We start from the raw sequence: 26495 nt of genomic DNA, 5'->3' as shown, positions 1-26495 counted from the left end.
TGACTAAGAAGGACAACATTTCAGCTTGGTTTACAGAGGGTATCAGCTGGAAGTGGACTGCTAAGGTGACATAGCTGTACTTGCAAGTGGCCTTGAAAGGACAATGGCAAAAGGAAGTCTTCCCAGTGGGCAGAACTTTGGGTTGTACCCTTGTGGTTTTCTTTGCCTCGAGACTGTATGCCAATTCACGGGCCAGGTGGTCAGGGACTTAGATTGGTGACAAGGAGGTTTGGGAGAGAGGATGCAGAGGAACTTCTCAGAATAGACCTAGAAAGTGAGAGTATTTGTGTCCAACATGAATATTTATCAAAATGTCCCCACTGCTAAAGAAGCTTTAAGTTAGTGGACAAGAAGACTCACTCTGTGGATACAGGCCAAGCTCCTTCCCTAGTCAAGCCAGTGCCTGCTTCTTGGGGTCATCATGAGCTTCTGCTTGGCGAGGCTGACCTGGCTATAGCCACTGCTGAGTGCCCATCTCAGAAGGAATCATTATAATGGATTCTTTCTATCATGGTAGTACAGTGAGTCAACCTCATTGGGAAGAGGTTTATACTGAATATGGATTCGCTTTTCCCACCAGCCATGCTTTAATGTCATCATCCTATGTGGGTTTACTGAATACCTTATTTGCCATCATGGTATCTTATACTTCACGGCATTTGTCTTATTTGGGGCCGCTATAACAAATTACCATAGCCTGGGTGGCTTTTAAACAACAGAAATTTATTTCTCACAGTTCTGGAGGCTGGAAGTCTGAGATCAGGGTGCCAGCACAGTCGGGTTCTTGTGAGAGCCCTCTTTCTGGGTTGTAGACTGCTGATTTCTCATCATATCCTCACAAGACAGAGAGCAGAGGGGAAGCGAGCTCTTGCATGATCCTATAAGGGCACCAATCTCTTTCATGAGGGTTCCACCCTCATGATCTCATCTAATCCTAATTACCTCCCAAAGGCCCCATCTCCTAATACCATCACACTAGTGGGGGCGGGGGTAGGTTTCAACAAATGAATTTGGTGGGGATACAAACATTCAGTCCATAACAACATCTGAGCAGGGCACTAACTTTACAGTGAAAGAAAATAAAGAAACTGGCTGTCCTATTAAATTCACTAATTCTACTGTGGACCCCAATAACTAGAAGCGGCTGGCTTTACAGAATAGCGGAATGGCCCATGGTATACACAGCTACTGAGGCAGCTGGAAGACGATAGCTAGAGAGCTTGGATTCCATTTATACTCATAACTAGCAATTCTGGAGGTGTCCATATCCTTCTCACAAGTTCCTTTTCTGTTTAAACGAGCCAACGTCCGTTTCTCTTGCTTGCAACTAAAATTTCCAAAGTAATTAAAAAACACCTTTTTATGCCACCCATTGTAATGTTTTTGGTAAACAGACTTCCTCCACCAGTAGCTTTTAAACTCTGAAGGCTCTCATTATTTCTAATATCTTTGTACTCCCTATAGTACACAGCACTGTATTTTACATACTGCAGGATACAGGTTGCAAACTTGTAGACTCTAGGCTATATCTGAACTGCATTTATTTTGATCAGTCTGAAGTGTTTTTAAACAACTGACTTAGTTGCCAGCATTTAAAAATCAAGAGATTTCATATGAAATGCACAGTTCCATCTTCTCCTGAAAAATTTGAAGATCTGGCTATTTTAGGTCCACATTCCCACAATTGCCCTCTTGAAACAAAACACAGGCACCTGCATTTGCCCAAGTCCTCACCTTGTCCTCTTTATTCATCACTGACCTGGTCCCTGAAGGCATATAACTTTGCCACCCTTGGTGCTCAGCTGAATTATATTGAATAAATTAATTTGGCCATTACTTGTATTTTCATTTTCATTTCACATGGGTCTTCTAACTAGATTGTAATAAGCCACTTGGTGAACAGAATCCTGTTAACTATTTTTCTTTTTCTTTTTGCTTGAGGAAGACTCGCCCTGAGCTAACACCTGTTGCCAATCTTCCTGTGTTTTGTATGTGGGACACTGCCACAGCATGGCTGACAAGTGGTGTAGGTCCACGCCGGGGATCCCAACCCATGAACCTGGGGCCACCAAAGTGGAGGGCACCGAACTTAAACCACTATGCCATGGGCTGGCTCCATTAACTATTTTTCTTTATTTTTTTAAAAAGATTTTATTTATCTATTTATTTTCCCCGCAAAGCCTCAGTAGATAGTTGTATATCATAGCTGCACATCCTTCTAGTTGCTGCATGTGGGACTCCGCCTCAGCATGGCTGGAGAAGTGGTGCGTCGGTGTGCGCCCAGGATCCAAACCGGAGTCGCCAGCAGCAGAACGCGAGCCCTTAACCACTAAACCACGGGGCAGCCCACTATTTTTCTTTAAATCACTTTTTGGTTGTCACATATTTCAAAAAATACTAATTTATGTTTATAAAACCTTTCTCTTATCCCCAGGGCTGACCCTGACCACCACGAGTTGGGTACCCTTGATTTGGTCTGAGGGGGTGCCTGAAATTTCATCATCACGATTCGTTCCCTAGGCTAAGCTGAGACCTGGTGACTTGTCAGGTAAAGAAATTAAAATTGTTTCCCCATAACACACACATACAACATTTTGAAGTAGATTTTAGGCGGGAAGTCACCCTTTCTACTGCAAACGAGAAATTGAAAAGTTCTCGCTGAGGCGGCCGAGTTTCTAGCTGGGACACTGGAAAAGGTGGAAGGAGACGGGAATGTAGTTGCGTTCTGGAGTTTATCCGAGGCTTTTTGGGTGGAGATTTCACCCAGTGAGTTTCAGTGACTCTCCCTCCGGGTCTGGCAGCCCAGGGCGTGGTTCCTGGCACAGCCCCCAGCAGTTGTCATAGGATCAGTTTCAGGACTCTCTAGAACCAAGCCCTGGGAGTTTCACATTTCTGGGGGCTCGTCTCCCCGCCCCCTAGTTAATTTCTCCCCGCCGCTGGCGCTGCCCTGTTCTCGGTCGCTCGAGTCGCCCCCCTCCGCGATACCCTCTCTGGCTCTTTCAGCATCAGTTTCCCTAAGGGGGAGCGAAGGGGAAGAATTTGGGGGCTCCCCTGCCTTCCTCTCCGAGCCGGGGAAAAGGAGACGTGTGAAGGAGGCCTTGCTGAGTTCGGGCTCCAGCGGGGGCTCCGCCGCTGCCGTCGTCTCCCGAGGCCTTCGGCGGGGGCCGCTTCGCGAGGGGAGCGCCCCTCGCCGCGCCGCCGGCCTCGGCCGTCCAGCCGCGCCGGGCGGAGGCGCCCCGGCCTCCTCGCCCCCGACCCGGCGCTCCCGCGCTCCCCCTAGCGGCCGCCGCGCGGCCTCGCTCCGTCCCAGGCTCGTCGGCGGCGCAGCTCACGTGACCGCACTCCGGGCCTGCGGCCGCTGTCGGTTCCCCCAGTCACCGAGCGAGAGGGAAGAAACAAGATGGCGGCTGAAGGCGATCCGGAGTGGGGCCCCAGCAATTCGGCTTGAGCCTTCTCCCTCCACCCGCTTCCGCCGGCCGGGCCCCTCCCGCCCGGCCCCGCGGGCCTCCCCACCCGGCCCCGGCGCCCCCCACCGCCCCCCCTCCGCCCGCCCCTCCCCCCTCCGCTTTCCCTTCTCCCCCCGCCGCGGCTCCGACATGAGGGGCCGGCGGGGCAGGCCGCCCAAGCAGCCCGCGGCTCCCGCTGCGGAGCGCTGCGCCCCGGCCCCGCCGCCGCCGCCGCCGTCCACGTCCGGACCCATCGGGGGGCTGCGCTCGCGGCACCGCGGCAGCAGCCGGGGCAGGTGGGCCGCCGCCCAGGCTGAGGTGGCGCCCAAGACGCGGCTGAGCTCGCCCAGGGGGGGCAGCAGTAGCCGGAGGAAGCCGCCGCCGCCGCCGCCGCCGCCGCCGGCCCCCCCCCAGCACCAGCGCCCCGGGCCGGGGGGGGCGAGGAGGCGGGGGCGGCAGGACGGGGGGCGGGGGCGGCGGCGGCCACCTGGCCCGGACCACCCCAGCCCGGAGGGCCGTCAACAAAGTGGTGTACGATGACCACGAGAGCGAGGAGGAGGAGGAGGAGGAGGACATGGTCTCGGAGGAGGAGGAGGAGGAGGAGGAGGACGGCGACGCCGAGGAGACCCAGGATTCCGAGGACGACGAGGAAGATGAGATGGAGGAGGACGACGATGACTCCGATTATCCGGAGGAGATGGAAGACGACGACGACGACGCCAGTTATTGCACGGAAAGCAGCTTCAGGAGCCATAGCACCTACAGCAGCACTCCAGGTACCCACCCAGCCCAGTTGCTGCAGACTCCTTCCCCACCTCCTCTGCCCTCCCCCCGGCTCACTCCCTCTCGGGTCTCCCCCCACCCCCACCTCCCCCACAAACGGAGGGGAAATGCGACGGCACATCAAGTGGCAAAAAACTAGATTTACAAGAGGAAAGAGGCGCATTGTTCAAAATGGAGATTGCATTGTTGCAGTTTGCAGGCCACACACTCGCTCTCTCCCTTTCTCTACCCCCAACCCCCTCTTTTTCCTCTTGAAAATTTGTGCCAGTGCAGTGTCTTCACCGGGCAGGATTGAAACTTTGGCACACACGTATCCATTGCATTCATTTTTCTCTCTTGTTTTGGTGTGATTTTTTGGAATGAAAGAAGCCTCTTGTTTTGCAAACCTCTTTGCATTTCTAATGTGGTTTCTTTTAGATTTTTATTATATATCTGTTCCTTAAAAGGAAATTGAGGATTTAGACAGATTGTGGCGCGCGCGCGCACACACACACACACAACATGCTTCTCTTCACACCCTTAGCTGTGTGGTTTTAAAATTGTGTTAAGGAAATGGATCAGTTGGGTTAGTAGGGGAGACTTATCTGGTCCTGTGCGTTTGTTTTTATTCTTGAGTGCTAATGGGCTCGTGCAACAGTTGCTAGTAAATGGCTGAGTAAAAAGCAAAGCAGAAGACCAAACAAAACCAAAACAAATTCACTAATTCATCGGATTCAAATCATTTTCGTAAAATCCGAGATAAAGTAAAAAACCGCAGGAGCATGCGTCTTAACTAATTTGATCCCTTTGCTTTGCTTGAGAAATACCGTTTCGTGTCACCTGTTGCAGAAGATGTATAGTTGATCATGCAGACGTTAACTACTGAAGATAAGCTTTTGGACCAACATCTAAGTCATAACAGCAGAAGTGTAGGGGGATTTATTATGAAATTACTTTTTCTTTACCTTCTATTTCTAAGGATAAAAGTCCTCCCTGGATCTGTAATGAATTTCTCCATGGTGACTCTTCTCCAGTTTTCTCACAGAAAGTTTCTCTAGGTTGGTGCTGAGATGCATTTTGTTAAAAAAACAAAACAAAACAAAACACAATTGCTGCTTTGTATTAAATACGTAGTTGTGGCTTACTAGATTGTGAAAAAAAAATTGCTTGTAGGAATAACCTACAAGATTTTTCCTTTATGTTTTTGTTAATCTGAATTAACTAAATTAGAATCCAGTTTTAAGAGCAGTTACAAAGTAAAGTTTATGAGGAAATAGGATCTTAAAAAAGTAATTAAGATGTGTCACTTGTTTTTAAAAGAGACTAGAGTAGTAGAAGTGGTTAAATTTAAATGTTTCCTTTTTTCATAAATGCTTGAATACTTATTGGAGGAGAATGAGTATTAAGCCAGATGTAAACCCATTTAGATTGTCCTAACAGCAAATGAAAGAGGTAATGTCTTTTGCCTGACAGTGAGACTATCTGCCTGTCTTTCGTGGGGGGAGGCTGGCAGGAGAATGAAGGGAATGAATCAAGTGTCAAGTATTTATGTCTTGTATGTAGAAGGAACTACATGGCACTTTTCCTTTCTTGCCAACTTAAGTTTAATACGTCTTTTATCGTAATGGATTTTACTTTAAGAAATCACATGTGGTCCTTTCTACCAAGAGTCCGGAATTGAAAGACCCATGGAGACTGAATTACATTATCGGAGGAAGTTTTTTTCAAGTTAGAGCTAAGGCATTTTGGCAGGGCAGTTCAGCTAACTTTAACTCCTCTTTGAAGGCCTAGCAAATAGTTTAGGATTGATAGCCATGTGTATGCTGAGTTAAATTACAATGTATGGTTACCTTTCCTTTTTTAAAAAAATGCTTGTATGTTTATGTACTTCCATGACATTTTGTTTTTCTTAATGACACTTGCAGCCTACCTTATACTTATCCTATCTTTATTGGAAATTAAGGATTATATATCCTTATGTTAATCTTATGTCCTCTGCAGTTTCTAGCAGAGTGTCTTGCTCAGCAGGTGCTCATCAAAGATTGGTTGGATAGGTGGTTGTTAGTGGGTGAGAACTTTTAACAGACGAAGTTTTGATAATGCTACAGTGGGTGCTGCCATAACTCCTAAAATCCTTTGCATTTGGGAATCTAAAAATTGGTCTAATTAGATTTAGTAGCAGAATTACTATGTTTTGAGCTGCTACTTCATACTTGCCAGGCATTTTCCTTTCTTTATTGGATGTGGTGTTAACTTGTTGGATGTTTTACTTTTTGAAACACATTATTTCTCAAGATTGTGGTAAAAGGAATGATATATTTTGTGTTCTAAACGTTCACTTGCCTAGAGTTAGTAACAATGCATAAGAGTGAGTTGTTTAGGCTAAGCACATTAGTTTTATTGTCTGTACTTCCAGTCAGTAAAGGCTGGGAAGAAGGCTGTCAGATAAAAGTGTGTGTGTGTGTATGCTTTGGAAGGAAATATACTTTATTGACAATTGTCTACTTTATTTAGACAATTTGATTAATTTTTGTAGACTAGACTGACATATTAATTACTAACGTATTAAATTCCTAGTATAAGAAGTAACTCATTCATCTGTTGAGTACTTTATAGATCATGTAACTTGATGATGCAAAGACATTGGTTGATATTACTAGCTTAATTTGCTAAAATCATAGATTTAAAAAAGTTTATTCACTGGAGAATAAATGTTTTCCTTTTATGGAGAAAAAATTTAAATGGGTACATAAGGTACTCACATAACAGATATTACTGTAGGGATAACAACTTGTTAATCCAAAATTGAAATCATCTAGTTTTGCTTAAGCTAGAGGCATTCGGTTGAATAAGGCTTTTATTTATTTTTATTGTTAAAATTTAGAGTTATTTAGCCTATAGGTTTTATGACATACTTTGCCAATACATTGAGAAGGGTTTTATAGAAAATCTGTTTTGAATAGGCATTTGGTAAAGTTCTGACAGCACCTTGAAATCAAGCATTTGCTAATTTAAAAAAATTAAATCATACTTGAAACGGAATAGTCCTTGCATTTAACTTGTGTGGGACTTCTGAGAATACTTAGCTGGAATTTTGAAATTCAGAACCTCTGATGACTTCAGAAAGCAAAAGCCCTGGTGTTGTCCTGGGAGAGTTAGTGATTTATGGCTTCTAAGGATTATGACAGTGGAGATCAATGGCATAGATGCCATGAATGAACTGAAGCAGAATTTGTTACTGGATTGTTAATATTTATTCCCACCAGTGTCGAGAAATATCTTTTCAGTATACTTGTAATTTCTGATTGCTACAAGTGAGCTACAAAGTGCAGTGGAGAGTTGAAGGAGAGCAAGATCATACCCCATTTGGGGGAGTTGGTGTTGGTGTGTGCTTCCTGGATGGGCGTGTGGCCATTGAGGATAGACAGAGGGAGGGAGCAGCATGAACTAAGGCACTGATTTTAAAGTGGGGGCATTCTTAAGTAACCTGGTTTAACCACAGCCTGAGTATGTGAACAAGAAATAAACTGTAAAGCTCTGTTGTTGGGCAGTACCTGGAAAACCAGACTACAGCATTTGTACTTTCCTTCCCTCATCTGTAGGGTAAGGAGTGGGCTAGATCCATGATCCTCAGTCATTTTTCACTCCTGGAACACCCAAGGGATATGCTGTATTTCCATCAGCACCATGTAGGAGGCTGAAACAAAACCAAATCAAATCATGGAGATATTGTTAAACCACTGGTGCAGCCTGCTCTTCCCCGCAAATGGAGAGAATTACTGGGGGTAGTGGTTTCTGAAGCCCCCTCCCCAATCTCTTTCAAATCTGTTTCATTTGTGGCTATTAGGGATCAATCAGAAGATCTGGAAACAAGTGAGATATATGATTTCAGTGGGACGTTAGGAAGTTTAGCATAGCTTCTGTTCTGCAGGATGGATTGGAAGAGGATGAGACAGCTGGTGGGGATCTGGATGGGTTATGTAGCCCTGGATGGAAGATCAGTTCAGGAGGTACTTCAGAGTTCTCCAGGCCTGACAACATCAGAAGTATAGACAGAGAGGAATGCATCATATGCCTCTGTAAGAATGGTAGTGCTTTCAGTAGCAATGGGAATTTAAGATTGTAAGGGAGATTAATGAGATCTGTTTTCAGGTGCCTGAAGAGGTTAAACATGAGAGTTAAAAGAAAGGAAATGAGGGCCCCAAAGGGTTTTTACAAAGTTGGGCAACATGATCTGTGAGTAGTAAAGAGATGTGTCCGAGGTCTGCAGTAATAAGTGGTCTTGTGTCCAGTTCTTGCTCCTCTGCGCTTCTGGTGTATATTTGGAAATGGAGCTGTGTATTGAAATGTGTGCACACAGCAGGATTGGGGATGTTAATGCCAGGAGTTCTGGTCTCTTCTGTTAGGCCCTCCTTTTCTCACTCCTCAAGACCCTGTGTCCTCCCTGTGACTGCAGATCCTTGGAGGGGGGATGCAGGGGTGAGAGGTGGTGGTAATGGTGGGCAAATGGTAATCTGGGTGACACAGACAGGAGCAAATCCTAGCAGATGCCGTCTTTGCGTTGAGTGGATTCCTCCCTGCCTGCTGCTTAGCCAGGCTGGAATCCCACTTCCCAGGAGACATCTTCCCAGAAGTCTTTGCGGAGTACTGTCGCTCACCTTGGTCTTCTTTGAGTGCCTGTGTGTAGCAGTTAGAGCCTCAACTTCGTAATTTAGCACTAAGCACTGATCATCATTCTAATTTTTTTCATGCTTTCAGTTCTTTAAAATGATAAGCCTCAGGAGGCATAATATTTCTTTAAAAAAAACACAATTTATACTTGAAAATGCACTTTAAAAGATCGAAAGTAAAACCATACAGAAAGAGTGAAAATGTATACAACTAAATATAATTATGTTTTAATTGTTTTGTCTACTGGTACATATCAAATTATCTTATATATTTTCCTAGTATTAAGTTATATTACTCAAATATTATTTTTTGATTCCTGAATGATTTTTAAAAATAGTAACAGTAATAGCTAACATTGGACATCTAAATTGCTGAATAATTTTCAAGCAATGTTTAATAAAACTTCCATTTTTAAAATAGCAGTTTTATTGAGATACATACCATAAAAGTCACCTTTTTTTTAAAGTGTGTAATTCAGTGGTTTTTAGTATATTCACAGAGTTGTGCAACCATCACCACAACCTAATTCTAGAACATTTTTATCACTCCTAAAAGGAACCCATACCCATAGCAGTCACTCCCTGTTCTCTCCCTCCCCGCTCTATCACCTGGCAACCACTGCTTTCATTCTCTGTTGATTTGTCTCTTCTGGACATTTCATATAAATGGGATCATACAATATGTGGCTTCTTTCACATAGGATGGTGTTGTCAAGGTTTGTGCGTGTTGTAGCATGTATCAGTACAATATTTGAATAATATTCCATTATGGATATACCACATTTTGCTTATCCATTCATCAGTTCATGGATATTTGAATCATTTCCACTTTTTGGCTGTTATGAGTAATGCTGCTGTGAACATTCTGGTATAGGTTTGTTTTTTTTTTTAATGTTATCTGATTCTTTTTTGAGGTAACATTGGTTTATAACATTATATAAATTTCAGATGTACATAATTATATTTTGATTTCTGTGTAGATTACATCATATTCACCACCCGAAGACTAATTACTATCCATCGCCATACACATGTGCCTGGTTTCCCCTTTCACCCTGCTCCCTCCCCCCTTCCCCTCTGGTAACCATCAACCTAATCCCTTTATCTATGTGTGTGTTTGTTGTTATTATTGTTCTTTTATCTTCTATTTATGAGTGAGATCATACGGTATTTGACTTTCTCCCTCTGACTTATTTCACTTAGCATAATACCTTCAAGGTCCATCCATGTTGTCACAAATGGCAAGATTTCATCTTTTTTTATGTCTGAGTAGTGGTCCGTTGTGTATATATACCATATCTTCTTTGTCCGTTCACCCCTTGATGGGCACTTAGGTTATTTCTAAGTCTTGGCTGTTGTGAACAATGCTGCAGTGAACATAGGGGTGCATATATCTTTAGACATTTATGTTTTCATGTTCTTTGGATAAATACCCAGCAGTGGAATAGCTTTTCATTTCTCATGGGTATATCCTAGGAGTGGAATTGCTGGATCATTACAAATACAATTTTAATAGAACCATATTTAACTAGACTTATTTTGTTTGTTACAGTAGTTTTAAAACAGTAGGATGTTAGGATGAATGAGAGCTGGGTTGTAAGTATTCCATGATATCTATGATTTTTGGATTGCCTTAGGTCAGCTTGGAGAATTTATTCCAGAAGGATTTGTCAGAGAAGGACCAGTGTGAGTGGAGTCATACCATTGATTTCCACACTGTCACTGAGAGGACTTGTGGCAGGCATCAGAGGCACCTACATATGTAAGCCCGCCACTGGGGCCGGCACCGTGGCTTAGCGGTTAAGTGCACGCGCTTCGCTGCTGGCGGCCCGGGTTTGGATCCAGGCGCGCACCGACGCACCGCTTCTCCGGCCATGCTGAGGCCGCGTCCCACATACAGCAACTAGAAGGACCTGCAGCTGTGACATACAACTATCTACTGGGGCTTTGGGGGAAAAAAATAAATAAATAAATAAAATTGTAAGCCCGCCACAGAATTTTAGGCTTTCATGATGTGTGAGAATCTGAGGAATCTAGATAAATGTCTTATGAATTTCAGGGATCTAGGGAGGTAGCATAGAGATTTAGAGTGAAGAATCCAGAACCAGACTTCCTGGGTTTGAATCTGGGCTCTGTCATGATGGGCAGCTTGCCCATGGATGGAGATATCATAGTACTTAATTCAAGTTGTTGGGAGGGTTACATGGGTTAGTACCTGTGAAATGCCTAGAACAGTGCCTGGCACGTGGTAAAGATTCAATAAATATTAGCCATTATTATCTGTTGATTTGTTCCCAAACTGAAGATGGAGATTCTGTGAAGATATAGAGACCTTACAGTGTAGTGAGGCAGTATTTAATCTATGGAAAGCTGTCAGCTGACTCACAAGGAATAAAAATATTTTGAGGACCACATTGAAATAAAAATGTACATTAGAACAGAGCTTTATTTTTCTCCCTTTAAAAGAAATATTAAATATTTAACTTACCCATTAAAAAAATTTAGTTTGGGGCCGGCCCCGTGGCGTAGCGGTTAAGTGTGCACTCTCTGCTGCTGGCGGCCTGGGTTCGGATCCCGGGCGCGCACCGACGCACTGCTTGTCAGGCCATGCTGAGGTGGCGTCCCATATAAAGTGGAGGAAGTTGGGCACGGATGTTAGCCCAGGGCCAATCTTCCTCAGCAAAAAGAGGAGGATTGGCATGGATGTTAGCTCAGAGCTGATCTTCCTCACAAAAAAAAAAAGACTTAGTTTACATCTGACTTACTCCAGAACTGTAGTAAGTAATGCATTTACTTCAGTTATTTGCAGTGGTCGGTTAAGTAGAGAAAGCACTATTTTTTTTTTTTTTTTAATGGGACGCTGCCACAGCATGGCCTGACAAGTAGTGCAACTGTGCGCACCCGGGATCCGAACCTGGGCCCCCAGCAGCGGAGCGCATGCACTTAACCGCTAAGCCACAGGGCCGGCCCCAGAAAGCACTCTTGATACTTCTAGCTCTTTGGTGGTTACTCCATGCTGTCTTTCTCTGCCTGTTCCTTGAACACCAGCTTTCCAGGTTTTCAAACCAGCCCATGGCCCTCTCACTGTCTCCCTCCTTCCCCTGAGATCTCATCTTTTCTCAAGTTGTTTTTTAAAGTTGCAGTGAAAAATTATAAAAATAGTGCAGATATACTCTTTTGGGAAAATATACATAATACAAAGATGAAAATGAAAATCATCTGTAATCCCACCAACCAAAGATAACCACTGGAAATGTTTTTATATATTTTTTCATTCCATTTTCTATAACATATTTTAATCTACATATTTTTAAAAAGATATGACTAGGATCATATTAAACAAACTGATTGTTTTTACTTGATATATAGCAAATTTTTCCCATATCATTGTGTTTGTATCAAAGTAGGTCATGAACATAAGTCAAATAAATTAAAGGCTCATGGTGAGCAAAAGCACTTCCCTGCTGTACCTCTTCCTACCGCAAGACCTGTCCGGAGGCAGTGGCTTTTAATTCTTGTAGCTTTTTTTTCTGGTGTTTACCACATTTTAAAATAACATGCTTATGTTTGATTTATCAATATTAGAAATTTCTCTCTTGACTTTGTTGTGGTAGGTGAGGATTTAGTCCTATTATAATTACCATTACTTTCTCCTTATCCCTTTATTATAGTTACAGCATGATTTTTGGATAAATCATGAGGGATTGATTACATTATTATAGCTATGTAAATATTATTCACAATTAAATAAAATAATGTGCTATGACTTTTTTTGTAATTATTTTCCTGGAATTATTGCCATATTTTTTCACTTGCCTGGTGTTCTATGTACCTAGCCCAGTGCACTATCAAGTCTGTAAAATATCTTATCACTTATTATTTTCCAAACTCTCAAATGTAACAGTTCCATTTTTCTCCTTGTTGATCTCCTTTCTGCAGCCTCAGCATTTCTGCTCTCATCCGAACTGATTGCTCTATAGGTGTATTGAACCTCACCCAGAAACTTCTTTTTCTGCTTTCCCACGTTGATTCTGTTTCTTGGGTCCTACATCTTTTTTGGTTTACCTCCCTTACTACCTCTAGTTGCTTCCTAAGAATGGGTGCATGAGAAATAAAATTTTTTTTTATCATTACATGGATGAAAATGTCCTTTTCAACCGTAATACTTGATTAATAGTTTGGCGGGGTATAGGATCCTAAATTAAAAAATCAATTTCGCTTAAAGATTTCCTTCATTGTGTTCCATCATCTAGTGTTGCTGTTGAGAAGTCTAGGGCCATTCTGATTACTTCCTTCATATCTGACCTGTTTTTTTCCTAGCCTCTTTTCATGGTCTCCAGTATTCTGAGGTTTTACGGGGCTGTCATATCCCTTGATGGGGCTCTTTTTCATTCATTGTAGTGGATACTTGGTGGGCCCTTTTAATCTGGAGACTCATGTTCTTTAGTTCTGGGAAAATGTCTTCTGTTATTTGCTGATTTTCCCCCAAATTTGCTTGGTTCTCTTCTTGAACTCCTGATTAGGTGTTGGATCTTCTAGACTAATCACATTAAGTTTCTTATCGTTTTTTATTCTTTTTATCTGTTTGTCCTTTTGGTCTGCTTTCTGGGAGATTTCTTTCTCTTTCTCTTCCAAGCCTTCTTCTATTAAATCGGTTTTTATGGGGCCGGCCCCGTGGTGTAGCGGTTAAGTGCGGGCGCTTTGCTGCTGGCGACCTGGGTTCGGATCCCGGGCGCGCACCGACGCACTGCTTGTCAGGCCATGCCGTGGCAGCGTCCCGTATAAAGTGGAGAAAGATGGGCACAGATGTTAGCCCAGGGCCGGTCTTCCTCAGCAAAAAGAGGAGGATTGGCATGGATGTTATCAGAGCTGATCTTCCTCACCAAAAAAAAAAAATCAGTTTTTATTTCAGCTACCAGATATTTAATTTCCAAAAGCTGTTTTCTCTTTTCCTTTTTCATAGCATCCTGTTCATTGATACAGTATCATCTTGTGTGTCTCATTAATGATAATTTAAAAAAATAATAATTGACATACCACTTACATATACAGTAAAATTGACCCTTTTTAGTGTACAATTTTGACTCTGAGTTTTGGCAAATACAGTCACGTGACCACCACCATCATGAAATATAGAACAGTTCCATCACCTTCCTAAAATTCCCTTGTGCTCCTTTAGTCAACTCCTCCCCACCCTCCAGGCCACCACTGATCTGTTTTCTGTCCCTATAGTTTTGCCTTTTCCTGTATATCATGTAAGTGGAATTATACCGTATGTAGCCTTTGAGTCTGGCTTCTTTTACCTAGCATATTATATTTGAGATTCATCTAAGATATTGCATGTATCAATAATTCATTCCTTTTTATTGCTGAATAGGTAGTCCATTAGTATATGGATGTACCACCAGTTGGTTTATTCATTCACCAGTTCAAGAACATTATGAGTTGTTTCCAGGTTCTGGAGATTATAAATAAAGCTGCTGTAAACATTCACTTACAGGTTTTTGTGCCAACATAAGTTTTCATTTCTCTTGGGTAAATACCTAGGAGTAGAGTCGCTGGGTTGTATGCTAAGTGTATTTTAACTCTCTAAGAAACTGCCAAACTGTTTTCCAAAGTGGTTTTACCATTTTGCATTCCTGCCAGCAATGGGTGAGGGTTCCAGCCATTCTAATAGGTATATAGTGGTATGTTTCATTATGGTTTTAATTTGCATTTCCCTAATGATTAATGGTGCTGAGCATCTTTTCATGTGCTTGTTTGCTGTCTGTGAAGCAAATCTTTGGTGGACTGTCTGTTGAAATATTTTGCCCAGTTTTTTAATTGGGTTGTTTTCTTATTATTGAATTTAGAAAGTTCAGCTAACATAATATTTATGATATGTAATTTCCCAAAGCTCTTTTCTCTGTTCCTTTTTCAGAGCATCCTCTTCTTGGATGCAACATCCTCTCTTATCTCTCAGGACATTTATTATAGTTTTTTTTTAAGTTTCCTTCTGTTTCTTTTGTCTCCTCAGGTTCCATTCTTCGGTTTTAGTTTTCTCTTTCATATTCGAGGCTTTTTTCAAATGCCTGGTTATCATGAGCTGTTCATATTTAGGAGTGAGGTGCTGGATAGCACCTTGTCGGTGGCTCTGGTTTGTCAGCTGGTGTGTTTCGCTGTAAAGTAATAGGGCAGTGAGCCAAACCTTTTCTTTGGTAGAACCTCAGATAATCAGTTTTTGGTTTTGTGTATTTTTGTTTGTTTTCTCTTTCACTGTTTTATTTTATTTTTCTCCTGTGAGTCTGTTTGGTTTCTTAAGGGATGATTTCTTAAGTCTCTTGCCTGGGGCTGAGAGTAGGGGTCTGAGGGGGTGTGTATGCCCAGTATCCTGGGAAACTGGATGAGGGAAGGTGGCTAGGACTCGCACCTTACGGTATGCTCCCTTCACTAAATTTCCCCGTTGAGAGGAAAAGGATATTAACTCCTGTTACCAATTTGTCATATGTAAACAGAAGTTTCATTAAGTATTTCTTTACAATGTGGTTAAAACATTTAAAACATAATTTATCTAATATTCATTCAGTGTACAAGGTTCTGTGTTAAAAGCCTCAAAGAGTTGCAGAGATGGGTGAGAAATGGTCCCTGCTCTCAGGTCTTTATTCTTTAGAAGACGGAATAATAACACAGTGATAAATATATAACTGTAACATAGGGCAGACTATGGTAAGTGCTGTAAGAAAAACAAAGAGAATTAAATTAGGGACAGAGGTCATAGTCTATTGGAAGATCAGAAACGGTGTCAAGAACAATTTTAGATATGTCTTGAAAGTTGGGTAAGATTTCTCCAGGTGGAGGATGAACAGGAAGAGAAAAGAGGATACGAAGTGTAACAGATAACAGGAAGATGCATGTTTAGGGACTACATGTTTGCGGTTTGAGTGTCAAGGAGATAAGACTGTAGAGAAGTGGAGATTATATTTTGGTCCAATTTGAATAAATGCCAGTCTGAGGAATTTGTACTTAGTAGGCAGTAGGGAGTCATTGAATGTTTTTAAACTGGAATATGTCATGGTAAAGCAGCTTTTTGAAAAATAATCTGTTAGGATGGCCTTGGTGTATAGGATTTATTGGAATAGGAAGGTGCTGATATAGTATGACCTTTAATAGCTACATAAGATTCCATCCTAAGGCTTTAACAAATAGTTAAGCTGTACTCTGTTTGCTATGATGCCTTTAGTGACTATCCTTTTAGATAAATCTTGGTTCATATCCCTGATTTATTTTTTAAGGCTTTCACTACATATTACTAATATAAATGCTATATAACATACATATTATGTAATATGTAATAATATACATATTATATTATAAATATAATAAATATATTTCCATCACCAGTGTATGAAAGTGCCCATTTTGCCAACACTGGTTATTTATAAACCATCTTTGCATTCAATGGGTTAAAAACTCTTGTTTGAATTTGCATTTCTTTGCTAATAAAATTTCATACTTTTCATGGCCTCTGATACCCAAATCTATGTTTGTAGTCATGATTTCTTTCCTGTGTTTTAACTCTTCAGTGGATGAATACTTCTAGAACCTCTCCATTTAGATGTCCTATAAACGCATCAAATTCAACATGTTCCAAATGGAATTCATGCTTTAGTGACTGCTCCCAACCTCCCATTTCCTTGCTCAGTGAATAGTGAATTGCCCAAGTCAGAAGTGAGAAAGTAACAAACTCCTCCCCATGCCTCACTCTCCATGTGTGGGCTTGTCCCCAGGTCCTGTTTATATCTTATATATCTCTTAAATGTCTTTCAGCTCTCTTGTTCATTCATGCTAATGGTTCCTTAGATCAGGCCCTCTTCATCCCTTGCTTGGCCTCTTGAAGGAACCAGCCTGCCTTCCTGGCCTCCTTTTGTCCATTCATCAACTCCTCTCACGTCGATCCTCCACGTACACACTGTTCTGCTCTAAGACAAATCTGACCATGTTATGCCCTTTTAAAAAAAAATCTCTGGAAAAATGATTGTGAGCTTTAGGGTATGTGGATAGTCTGTGACTTGGCTTTTGCTTCCCCTACCAGCCTCCTCTTATGTTGCTTCACTGACTTCTTCATTTATTCAAAAAATACCTATGGAGCACCTGCTGTGTTCCAGCCACTCTCTGGGATGTAGCCACAAATCAGATATGGCCCCTGCCCTGATGTAGCAGGGAAGGGAGCCAGTGTTATCAGTGAGAGAAGTATTTTGAAAGGGGGCAAGTAAATGTGATCTAGTTGGCGGGGTGGGGTGGTTCAGAGAAGGCTTCCCAAAGAGGTGACAATTAAGCTCAAAATTAAAGTAGCCAGGTGAAGGGAGGGGAAAGAGGATTCTAGGCTCTAGGATCATCGCATGCAATGGACTGGAGGGAAAACCGTGATGGATTTTAAGTAGGGAGTGATGTGATCAGATTTGTGTTTTTTTTTTTTTTTAAATGTCCCTCTGGCTATAGAATGGAGAGTGAATTGGAATGGGATAAGAATTGAAGGGAATTAGGCTGTTGAAGTAGACTAGGTAACAGATCTTATACTAGGTTAGTATTGGTGGGAATGGAGAGAAGTAATTCAAAAAATAGTTTAGGACTTAGAATGATGCATCTTGGTGATTGATTGGTTAGGCAGAGTGTGGTGAAGGGGAGAAAGAGGTCAAGGATGAATTGACTTCTAAATCTCCTTTATTTCTGCTTTCCTGGTTCACAGCTTATTTCTCTTCACCTTGAATTCGATGGTCAGGTAATACTGAATTCTTTGTAGTTCCCCTCACACGCCTTATAGTTATTCACTGCTGTGATGCTTAATTCCTAGTCACCCATCTATCGTCTTTTCCAGCTTGCCTTCCCTGATTACCATTCCCTTTTCTCCGGGTGGGGCTAAGTTCCTTTGCCTCTCCCCTACCCCCGCAGGACCGTGTGCATTTATATGTTGTTTAGTTTCCAAATATTTGTGGATTTTTTAGGTATCTTTCTGTTACTGATTTCTAATTTAATTTCATTATGTTCAGAGAACATACTTTGTATGACTTGAATTTTGTAAAAACATTTTTAGAGGTTTCTTTTGTGCCCCAAAATATTGTCTGTCAAGGTGAATGTTCTAAGCGTACTTGGAAAGAAGGTATATTCTGCTCTTGGGTGGAGGGCTCCACAAGTGTGAGGTTGAGTTGGTTGCAATGTTAAGGTCTTCTATATCCTTGCTGATTTTCCATCTACTTGTTTTGACTACTAAGAGAGGAGTGTTGAAGTCTACTATTATTGTTATGGATTTGCCTGTTTCTCTTTGGAGTTCTGTGAGTCTTCATGTATTTTGAGGCTCTGATATTAAGTGCATAAACATTTAGGAAGGATTATTCAACCCCTTTATTATTATATCTTTATTTAAGAAATTGTACTGAAATGGACTGTTAATTATCTGGCTGTCTCCTTCATTAGAACCTACTTTAGGGCAGGGAGGGTCTCATTCATCTCTCTCTCCTTGGTGCCTGGTTCAATCTCTAGTGTGCAGTAGGAAGGACAGGTGATTGTTTTTTTTTTTTCTTTTTTGTGAGAAGATCAGCCCTGTGCTAACATCTGCCAATCCTCCTCTTTTTTTGCTGAGGAAGACGGGCCCTGGGCTAACATCTGTGCCCATCTTCCTCCACTTTATATGGGACACTGCCACAGCATGGCTTGCCAAGCAGTGCATCGGTGCGCGTCCAGGATCCGAACCAGCGAACCCCGGGCCGCGGCAGTGGAGCACGCGCACTTAACCGCTTGCGCCACCGGGCCGGCCCCGGCACAGGTGATTGTTGAAGTGAGTATACAGGTCAAAGGAAGTCTCTGGATTCTTTTCACCCTTAGTTCCACGCTGTCCACTATGGCAGCCACTAGCCACGTGTGGCTATTTAAATTTAAATTAAGTAAAATTCAAACTTTAGTTCTTCAGTGGCACTAGCTACATTTCAGGTGCCCAGTAGCTACATGTGGCTAGTGGCTCGTGGATTACACCACTCAGATTTAGAAGATTTGGGTCATTTTATAACATCACAGAAAGTTCTCTTGGACTGACTGTGCTGTTGTAGTCAGTCTGCTTCTACTAGACTGTGAGAGTTTACCTAGCATCTCTTTTCCTCTAGCCTTCTATTTGCTCTGAGTCCTGCGCGGCCTGGGTAGCCCCAGCAGTTTGTCTGTGGTCCTCCTTTGTCGAAACTGTCGCCCCAGTGTTATTTGTGCATATAATGGGTTGAATCTCTGCAGTGAGACTTGGAATCATCTTTGAGATGATTACGTCATTTGTTCTTGGTGGTAGGGGAAGAGGCAGTCAGTTAACACTTAGTTTTAGAAAATCTGCCACACTCCTGATATATAAGGTAAGAGTCATAGATGTAGGACAGAAGGGAAAGATGGATTAAAATTCAGAGACTTTTGGTTGAGAAATTTAATTTGAAAACTCAGAGAATTCCTATGTTGTAAAAGTTTAAAAGTTGGTACATGAACTGAATTGTGACATACTTGTGTGTCCCAGTGTGTCTGGGTTCTCCTATATAAAACGTCTTTCTCAGGAGTCTCTGGCCAAATTATTTAACTAATAGCTTTCGAAGAAAAGACATCACTTTTTTGGGGTGGAGGTCTTTTGTTATTTAAGTGATGTTAAATTGCAACTGAGGAACCTCCAGAGAGTTGCTAGGAAAGTTGATGCTTTGACTCCTCTTTGCTCATGGATCTGTTGTAGAATTCACACACTGGGGAGACTACACGGCCAAGTGATTCGTACTGAATGGCAGTGTTCAGTAGGTGCAATTTCTTTATTTTACTGTCATGGCTTCCTGCTTGATTTCAGTATGTTAACATTGCCTCCTTTGAGGTCTGTCTGTTTATAGTATATTCTATTTATGGAACTTAAAAAAGTATTTCAGAAATGCACATATTAATCTGTGTGGAATTTCTCTTCTTGTCCTTTTTCCTTCTAATGCTTGCATAGCTATATCGAGACTGGTCTGAGGAAATAATCCAACATTTAAAAATTTCCAACATTTAAAATAGCTCATAAAATTTTAGCTCCTCCTCTTAGTGCAGTTTTCTCTGTTCTTCTAGACATCAAAATTATTTCACACGCCTTGAAGTCTTACTTAATAAATTTACCCTTTTCTCCAACTTATGACCATACTCTGCTTTCAGTGTTATGCAAATAATAAAAAAATTAAAAAGTGGTTTTACTGTAATTTCAGATATATATTTGGACTTTTCGGTCTGAGTTATCTGGGTGAAATGCCTCAGATTTCTGATCCTCTCTAAACTTGAAAGATTGCCTTCATCCAGATGTATTATCCTTAATTGCCTAAATAGGTTGAGTTATGAATCTTCCCTGTGTCTTGGAAGAAACCTTAACAATGGAGATTGTTTATGGCAGAGGTCACAAACTCAAATGCCTATAGGGTTCAAGTATGTAATAAAGACATGAAGTGGCCTTTTTTTTTCTTTATTAATACAAAACTGCCTTTGCTGTTAATATTTATTTGCCTTGAAAAACTAGCCCTATTGAAATTTTAGTCCCTTTTTGCTTTTTACAGACAATGCTGTTCTAAATGTGCTAGAAATATATCTTTAGTCACCCAGACTGGTGTTTTTTATAGGGTAGATTCCTAGGAGTGGGATTGTTGGGTTACGTATAATAGGCTGAACCAGATCATACACCCATCACTTATTTGTTTTTAAACCTTCCCTAATCTATGTTTATGTGGCTTTTAAATTAACTTTTTCTAGAATCTGTGGAAGTTTTCTCAGACCTGTAGCAGGTGTTCTTGGATATGGATTAGGCCTGAAGTCCTTTCCTCATCAATTTATTGGTAAATATATTCACTTGTGATATGAGAGCCAGAGGATTATTTCCCAAACTGGGAGACAGATGTCTGTTTTGAGAATTTTCTGGCTAGGTGAGAATGGAATTCTTTAATGCTTCTTAGCTTGAATTTGACCTTAGAGAGAAGTCATTTCTCTTTGGGCCTCAGTTTACTCACCTGTAAAGTATAGGCTGGACTAAATGATCCAATGGGCAAGAGATTGTTGAACTTTCTCTTAAAGTGCCAGATAGTAAGTATTTTAGGCTTTGCAGGCCAGGCTGTCTCTGCTACAACCGCTCAACTCTGCCATTGTAGCATGAAAGCAGCCTTGGACAATAAGTAAACAAATGAGCATGGCTGTGTTCAAATAAACCTTTATTTACAAAAACAGGCTGTGGCTGGCCATAGTAACTCGCTTTTGAGCTCTTGACATTCATTAATCTGTGATTTGGATAATTAGGTTAGGAAAAGAGCTAAATTTAGAAAACTCATGGGCCGGCCCCATGGTTTGGTGGTTAAGTGCTTGCGCTCTGCTGCTGGCGGCCCGGGTTCGGATCCCGAGCGCGCACCGACGCACCACTTCTCCGGCCATGCTGAGGCCGCATCCCACGTACAGCAACTAGAAGAATGTGCAGCTATGACATACAACTAACTACTGTGGCTTTGGGGGGAAAAAATAAAATAAATAAAATCTTTAAAGAAAAAAAAGAAAATTAGTATTTTGGTTGCTCTTCTTTAGTAACCATCTTTATGTGAATACATATGAGTTAGTACTCACATGTGTAGAAACATACATTTTTTTTTTTAGTTGGATAATGTGTAATTGGTTTTGTAAATCTTTTCACTTATACCATGAAATTTTACTGTATCTTCGAATAATTTGTCCACAAAAATATCTGCTCTTGTGGAGCTTGTAGTGGAGAGCTCATGGATTTCAAAAGTTAATTTTGTATTTAGCTAGCTATTCTTTTTTCTAATTGTTTCTAATGCCTTATTTGTTGATTGGGTTGGATTTTCTAGGAATAAAATAGTATCATCTGCAAAGGTGAATCATATGCACACATCTGCTTTTCTTATATTTATATCTCCTTTTTTTTTTTCCCCAAATTGTATTGCCTGCCACCTCCAAAACAATGTTAAATATTAGTTGTAATGATAGGCATCTTAGTGTGCTTTCCAAATTTAATGGGACCAATGCTAATATTTCACTGTTAATTGTTATGCTGGCTGTTGGTTTGAGACCTTTAATTGTGTTGAGTATATTCACTCATTTCTCTTTGCTTTCTTTCTGAGTTTTTTTTTTAATCAGATGTTGCTATTGTATTTTGTCAAATGTCTTCGTGGCTTCTTTTGAGATGATTGTATAGTTTTTCTCCTATGTGCTACGTATTAAATTAATGGAATTATATTAGTAAATTTCATAATGTTGCCTCATCTTTACATTCTTGAAATGAACCTCTCTTGATCATGTTAATTTTTTCATGTACTGCTTGATTTTTAAAAAGGTATTTTTGTTTTTTAATAGTTTATACTTGCACAGTGCATAATGTATTCAAGATTCATCTATGTTGTTCTGTGTATCAGTAGTTTATTTCTTTTTATTGCTGAGTAGCAGTTCAATATATGGATATTCTACAGTTCATTTTTCTACTCAACGGTTGAAGGGCATTTTGGTTGTTTCTTGTTGACAATTATAAAGAAAGCTGTCGTAAATATTTGCAAAATGGTTTTTGTATGAATACAAGTTTTCGTTTCTCTTAGGTAAATACCTAAGAATGGGATTTCTGGGTTGTGTGTTTATAAGAAACTGCCAAACTGTTTTCTAAAGTGGCAACACTATTTTGCATTCTCACCAGCAAATATATGAGAGTTCCAGTTGCTCCACATCCTCTTTAGCACTTGATATTGTCAGTTTCTTTCTTTTTTTTTAAAAAATTTTAGCTACCCTAATAGACGTATAGAAGTATTTCGTTGTGGTTTTAATTTCCTTATGCCTAATGATTAATGGTGTTGAGCATAGTTTTTTTTTTGGTGAGGAAGATTAGCCCTGAGCTAACATCTGATGCCAATCCTTCTCTTTTTGCTGAGGAAGACTGGCCCTGGACTAACATCTGTGCCCATCTACCTCTACTTTATATGGGACCCTGCCACAGCATGGCCTGACAAGTGGTGCGTCAGTGCACACCCGGGATCTGAATCTGCGAACTTGGGGCCGCTGAAGCAGAGCACGTGCACTTAACCACCATGGCACTGGGCCAGCCTCGTGCTGAGCATTTTTTCACGTGCATCTTTTTATTTCCCATTTGTATATCACTTTTGATGGGAAGATAATGAAATCTTTATTGAGGATGTTTTAATTGGGCTGCTTGCTTGCTTATTATTGACTAGTAAGAGTTCTTTATATATTTTGGATATAAGTGCATTGTTGCCTATGTAAGGTGCATATATTTTCTCCTAGTTTGTGGCTTGTGTTTCATTCTCTTAACCGTGTCTTTCCCAGAGCAGAAGTTTTTATTTATTTATTTATTTATTTTTTGGTGAGGAAGATTGGCTCTGAGCTAACATCTGTTGCCAGTCTTCCTCTTTTTGCTTGAGGAAGATTGTCCCTGAGCTAACATCTGTGCCAGTCTTCCTCTGCTTTGTATGTGGGTCGCTGCCACAGCATGGCTTGATGAGCGTTGTGTAGGTTCACGTGCGGGATCTGAACCCATGAACCCCAGGCCACCAAAGTGGAGTGTGCAAATCCAACCACTGCGCCACTGGGCCGACTCGAGAAGTTTTTAATTTTGGTTGAACCTGGTGTAGCTTTGCCACTGTAGCAAGAAAGCAGCTAGAGACAATATATAAGTGATTGAGAAGGGCCATATTCCAATAAAACTTTATGGACATGCTATTTGAATTTCACATCACCAAATATTATTATTATTTTGATTATTTTTTCTAGCCATTTATCTTTCATGAGTCATAGTTTGCCAATCCCTGGCCTAACTAACCCAAGGTCACAAAGATTTTCCTTGATTTATTCTAGAAATGTTACAGTTTTAGGTTTTATATTTAGGTCTACAATTCATTTTGAGTTAATTTTTGTATAAGGTGTGATATAGGAGTTGAGGTTGTTTTTTTTTTCCACGTATGGATGTCCAGTTGTTCCAGTACCATTTGTTGAACTGAAACTCGTTCTGCATTGCGTTTCTTTTGCATCTTTGTCAAAATACAATCAACCATATTTATGAGTCAATTTCTGTACTCTCTCTTCTGTTCCAGTGATCTCTGTGTCTATTGTTTTACTGCAAGTAATGATTACTCGATTACTATCTTGATTACTGTAGATTTTTGGTTAACTCTTGAAATAAGGTAATATGAATTGTCTAATTTTATTCTTCTTTTGCAGAATTATTTTGGCTATTTTAGTTTCTGTGCCTTTCCATTTATATTTTTGAATTAGCTTATCAATATTTACAAGATATCCTACTGGATTTTTGATTGGGATTGTGTTGAATCTCTATTCAATTTGGGGAGAATTGACATCTTACCATATTGAATCTTCCAATCCTTAAGTACATTTTGTCTCTCCATTAATTTAGTTCTTGGATCTCTTTTCATCAGTGTTTTGTTGTTTGCAGCATACTTAAGTACTTCATGATTTTTGGTGCTTTTATAATTGGTACTTCTTTTTAAAATTTGAATTTAAACTGCCAGTTATTTATTGTTATAGTAGAAACACAATTGATTTTGTGATCTTTGTGACCTGCTAAACTCACCTGTTATTTGAGTAGCTTTTTTTTTTTTTGTAGATTTCTTGGAATTTTCTACATAGGTAATCATGTTGCCTGGCAAATAGAGATGGTTTTTTTTTTTTTTTTTAACTTTATTTGTTTATTTACTTTTTTCCCCAAAGCCCCAGTAGATAGTTGTATGTCATAGCTGCGCATCCTTCTAGTTGCTGTTTGTGGGACGCGGCCTCAGCATGGCCGGATAAGTGGTGCGTCAGTGCACGCCCGGGATCCGAACCCGGGCCGCCAGCAGCGGAGCGCATGCACTTAACCATTAAGCCACGGGGCCGGCCCTAGAGATGGTTTTATGTCTTCATTTCCAAGCCAAATTTTTTTTTTTCCTATTGCACGGCTAGGATGTCTAATAGTACAATATTGAATAAGACAGGTGAGAGTGGACATATTTGTTTTGTTCCTCATCTTAGGGTTAAAACATTCAGTCTTTTACCATTAAGTATGATGTTATCTGTAGGTTTTCAGATTGAAGAAGTTCCCTTCTATTTCTGCTTTACTGAGAGGTTTTTATCAGGAATGAATGTTCAGTTTTGTCGGATGCCTTTTCTGCAGCTGTTGAGATGTTCATATGGTTTTTCTTCCTTAGTCTTTTGATGTGGTGAATTATATTGAGTGGTTTTTGAATGCTGAACCAGCTTGCATTCCAGGAGTTAAACTCTACTTGGTCGTGATGTATTATCATTTTTATATATTGCTGAATTCTTATACATGATGTTTTTTGAGGATTTTTATGTCTGTTCATGGGGAGTATGGTCTGTAGTTTTCTTGTAATGTCTTATCTGATTTTGGTATCAGTAATGCTGGCCTCACCTCAAAATGAGTTGGAAAGTGTTGCCCCTTTTTTGATGTTCTGCAAGGATTGTGTAGAATTATAATTATTTCTTCCTTAAAAGTTTGGAAGAATGTTACAGTGACATCATCTGGGCTTGGAGTTCTCTTTGTTGGAAGATTTTTAACTATGAATTCAATTTCTTTAATACATAGAAGACTATTCCGGATATAAATTCTTTTTGAGTGGGCTTTGACTATTACTGTCTTTCAGGGAATTGATTCCTTTCATGTGAGTCCAATTTATGAATATAAAATTGTTCATAATATTCCCTTTTTCTTTTAATATCTGTGACGTCTATAGTAATGCCATCTCTCTCATTCCTGATACTGAAATTTTTCTTCTCTCTTTTTCCTTGGTCAGTCCATCCAGAGGTTATCAATTTAGTTGATCTGTTAAAAGAAGCAGTTTGGGGTTCATTGATTTTTGTCTATAGTTTTTCTCTTTTCTATTTCATTGATGTTGTTTTACTATTTATTGTTTCTCTTCTGCTTGCTTTAGGTTTAATTTGCTCTTTTTTTTTTTTTGGCGAGGAAGATTGGTCCTGAGCTAACATTTGTGCCAGTCTTTCTTCCGTTTTGTATGTGGGTTGCCTCCACAGCGTGGGTTGCCTCCACAGCATGGGTTGATGAGTGCTATAGGTCTGCACCAGGGATCCGAAGCCACGAACCTGGGCTGCTGAAGCGGAGTGCGCCAAACTCAATCAGTACGTCACTGGGCTTGCCCCTAATTTGCTCTTTTATTTTGGTTTCTGAAAGTAGAAGCTTACCTTACAGTCATTGACTTGAGATCTTCCTCTTCTTTTTTTTTTTCTTTTTTTGCCAAGGAAGATTTGCACTGAACTAACATCTGCTGCCAATCTTCCTCTTTTTGTATGTGAGCCGCCACCACTGCATGGCCACTGACAGACGAGTGGTGTAGGTCCACTCCCGGGAACTGAACCGGGCTGCCAAAGTGGAGTGTGCTGAACTTAACCACTAGGCCACCAGGCCTGGCCCAGACCTTCCTTTTCTAATCTAGGCATTTATTTCTATAAATGTCCCTCTGTGCACTTTATAAGCCGTATCCCACAATTTTTGATTTGTTGTATTTTCATTTTCTTACAATTCACAATATTTTCTGATTTCTGTCGTGACTTACTCTTTGACTCATGGATTGTTTTG

General features: G+C 40.7%; 1 protein-coding gene across 1 annotated transcript in view; it reads left to right on the top strand.

Moving 5' to 3' along the window:
• The first annotated feature begins 3393 nt into the window (after positions 1–3393).
• Positions 3394–26495, top strand: part of BPTF (bromodomain PHD finger transcription factor) — a 141360-nt gene continuing 118258 nt past the window's right edge. The window contains 2 exon segments of the mRNA XM_058561375.1: positions 3394–3848; positions 3850–4222. Coding sequence (XP_058417358.1) covers positions 3597–3848; positions 3850–4222 — 625 coding nt within the window. The 5' untranslated portion in view covers positions 3394–3596.

Source organism: Diceros bicornis, chromosome 18 (assembly GCF_020826845.1).
Source record: "Diceros bicornis minor isolate mBicDic1 chromosome 18, mDicBic1.mat.cur, whole genome shotgun sequence".
In the NCBI taxonomy this organism is placed as follows: Eukaryota; Metazoa; Chordata; class Mammalia; order Perissodactyla; family Rhinocerotidae; genus Diceros; species Diceros bicornis.
The sequence above is the reverse complement of the archived record's forward strand: the minus strand, read 5'-3'. Positions and strand labels throughout refer to the sequence as shown.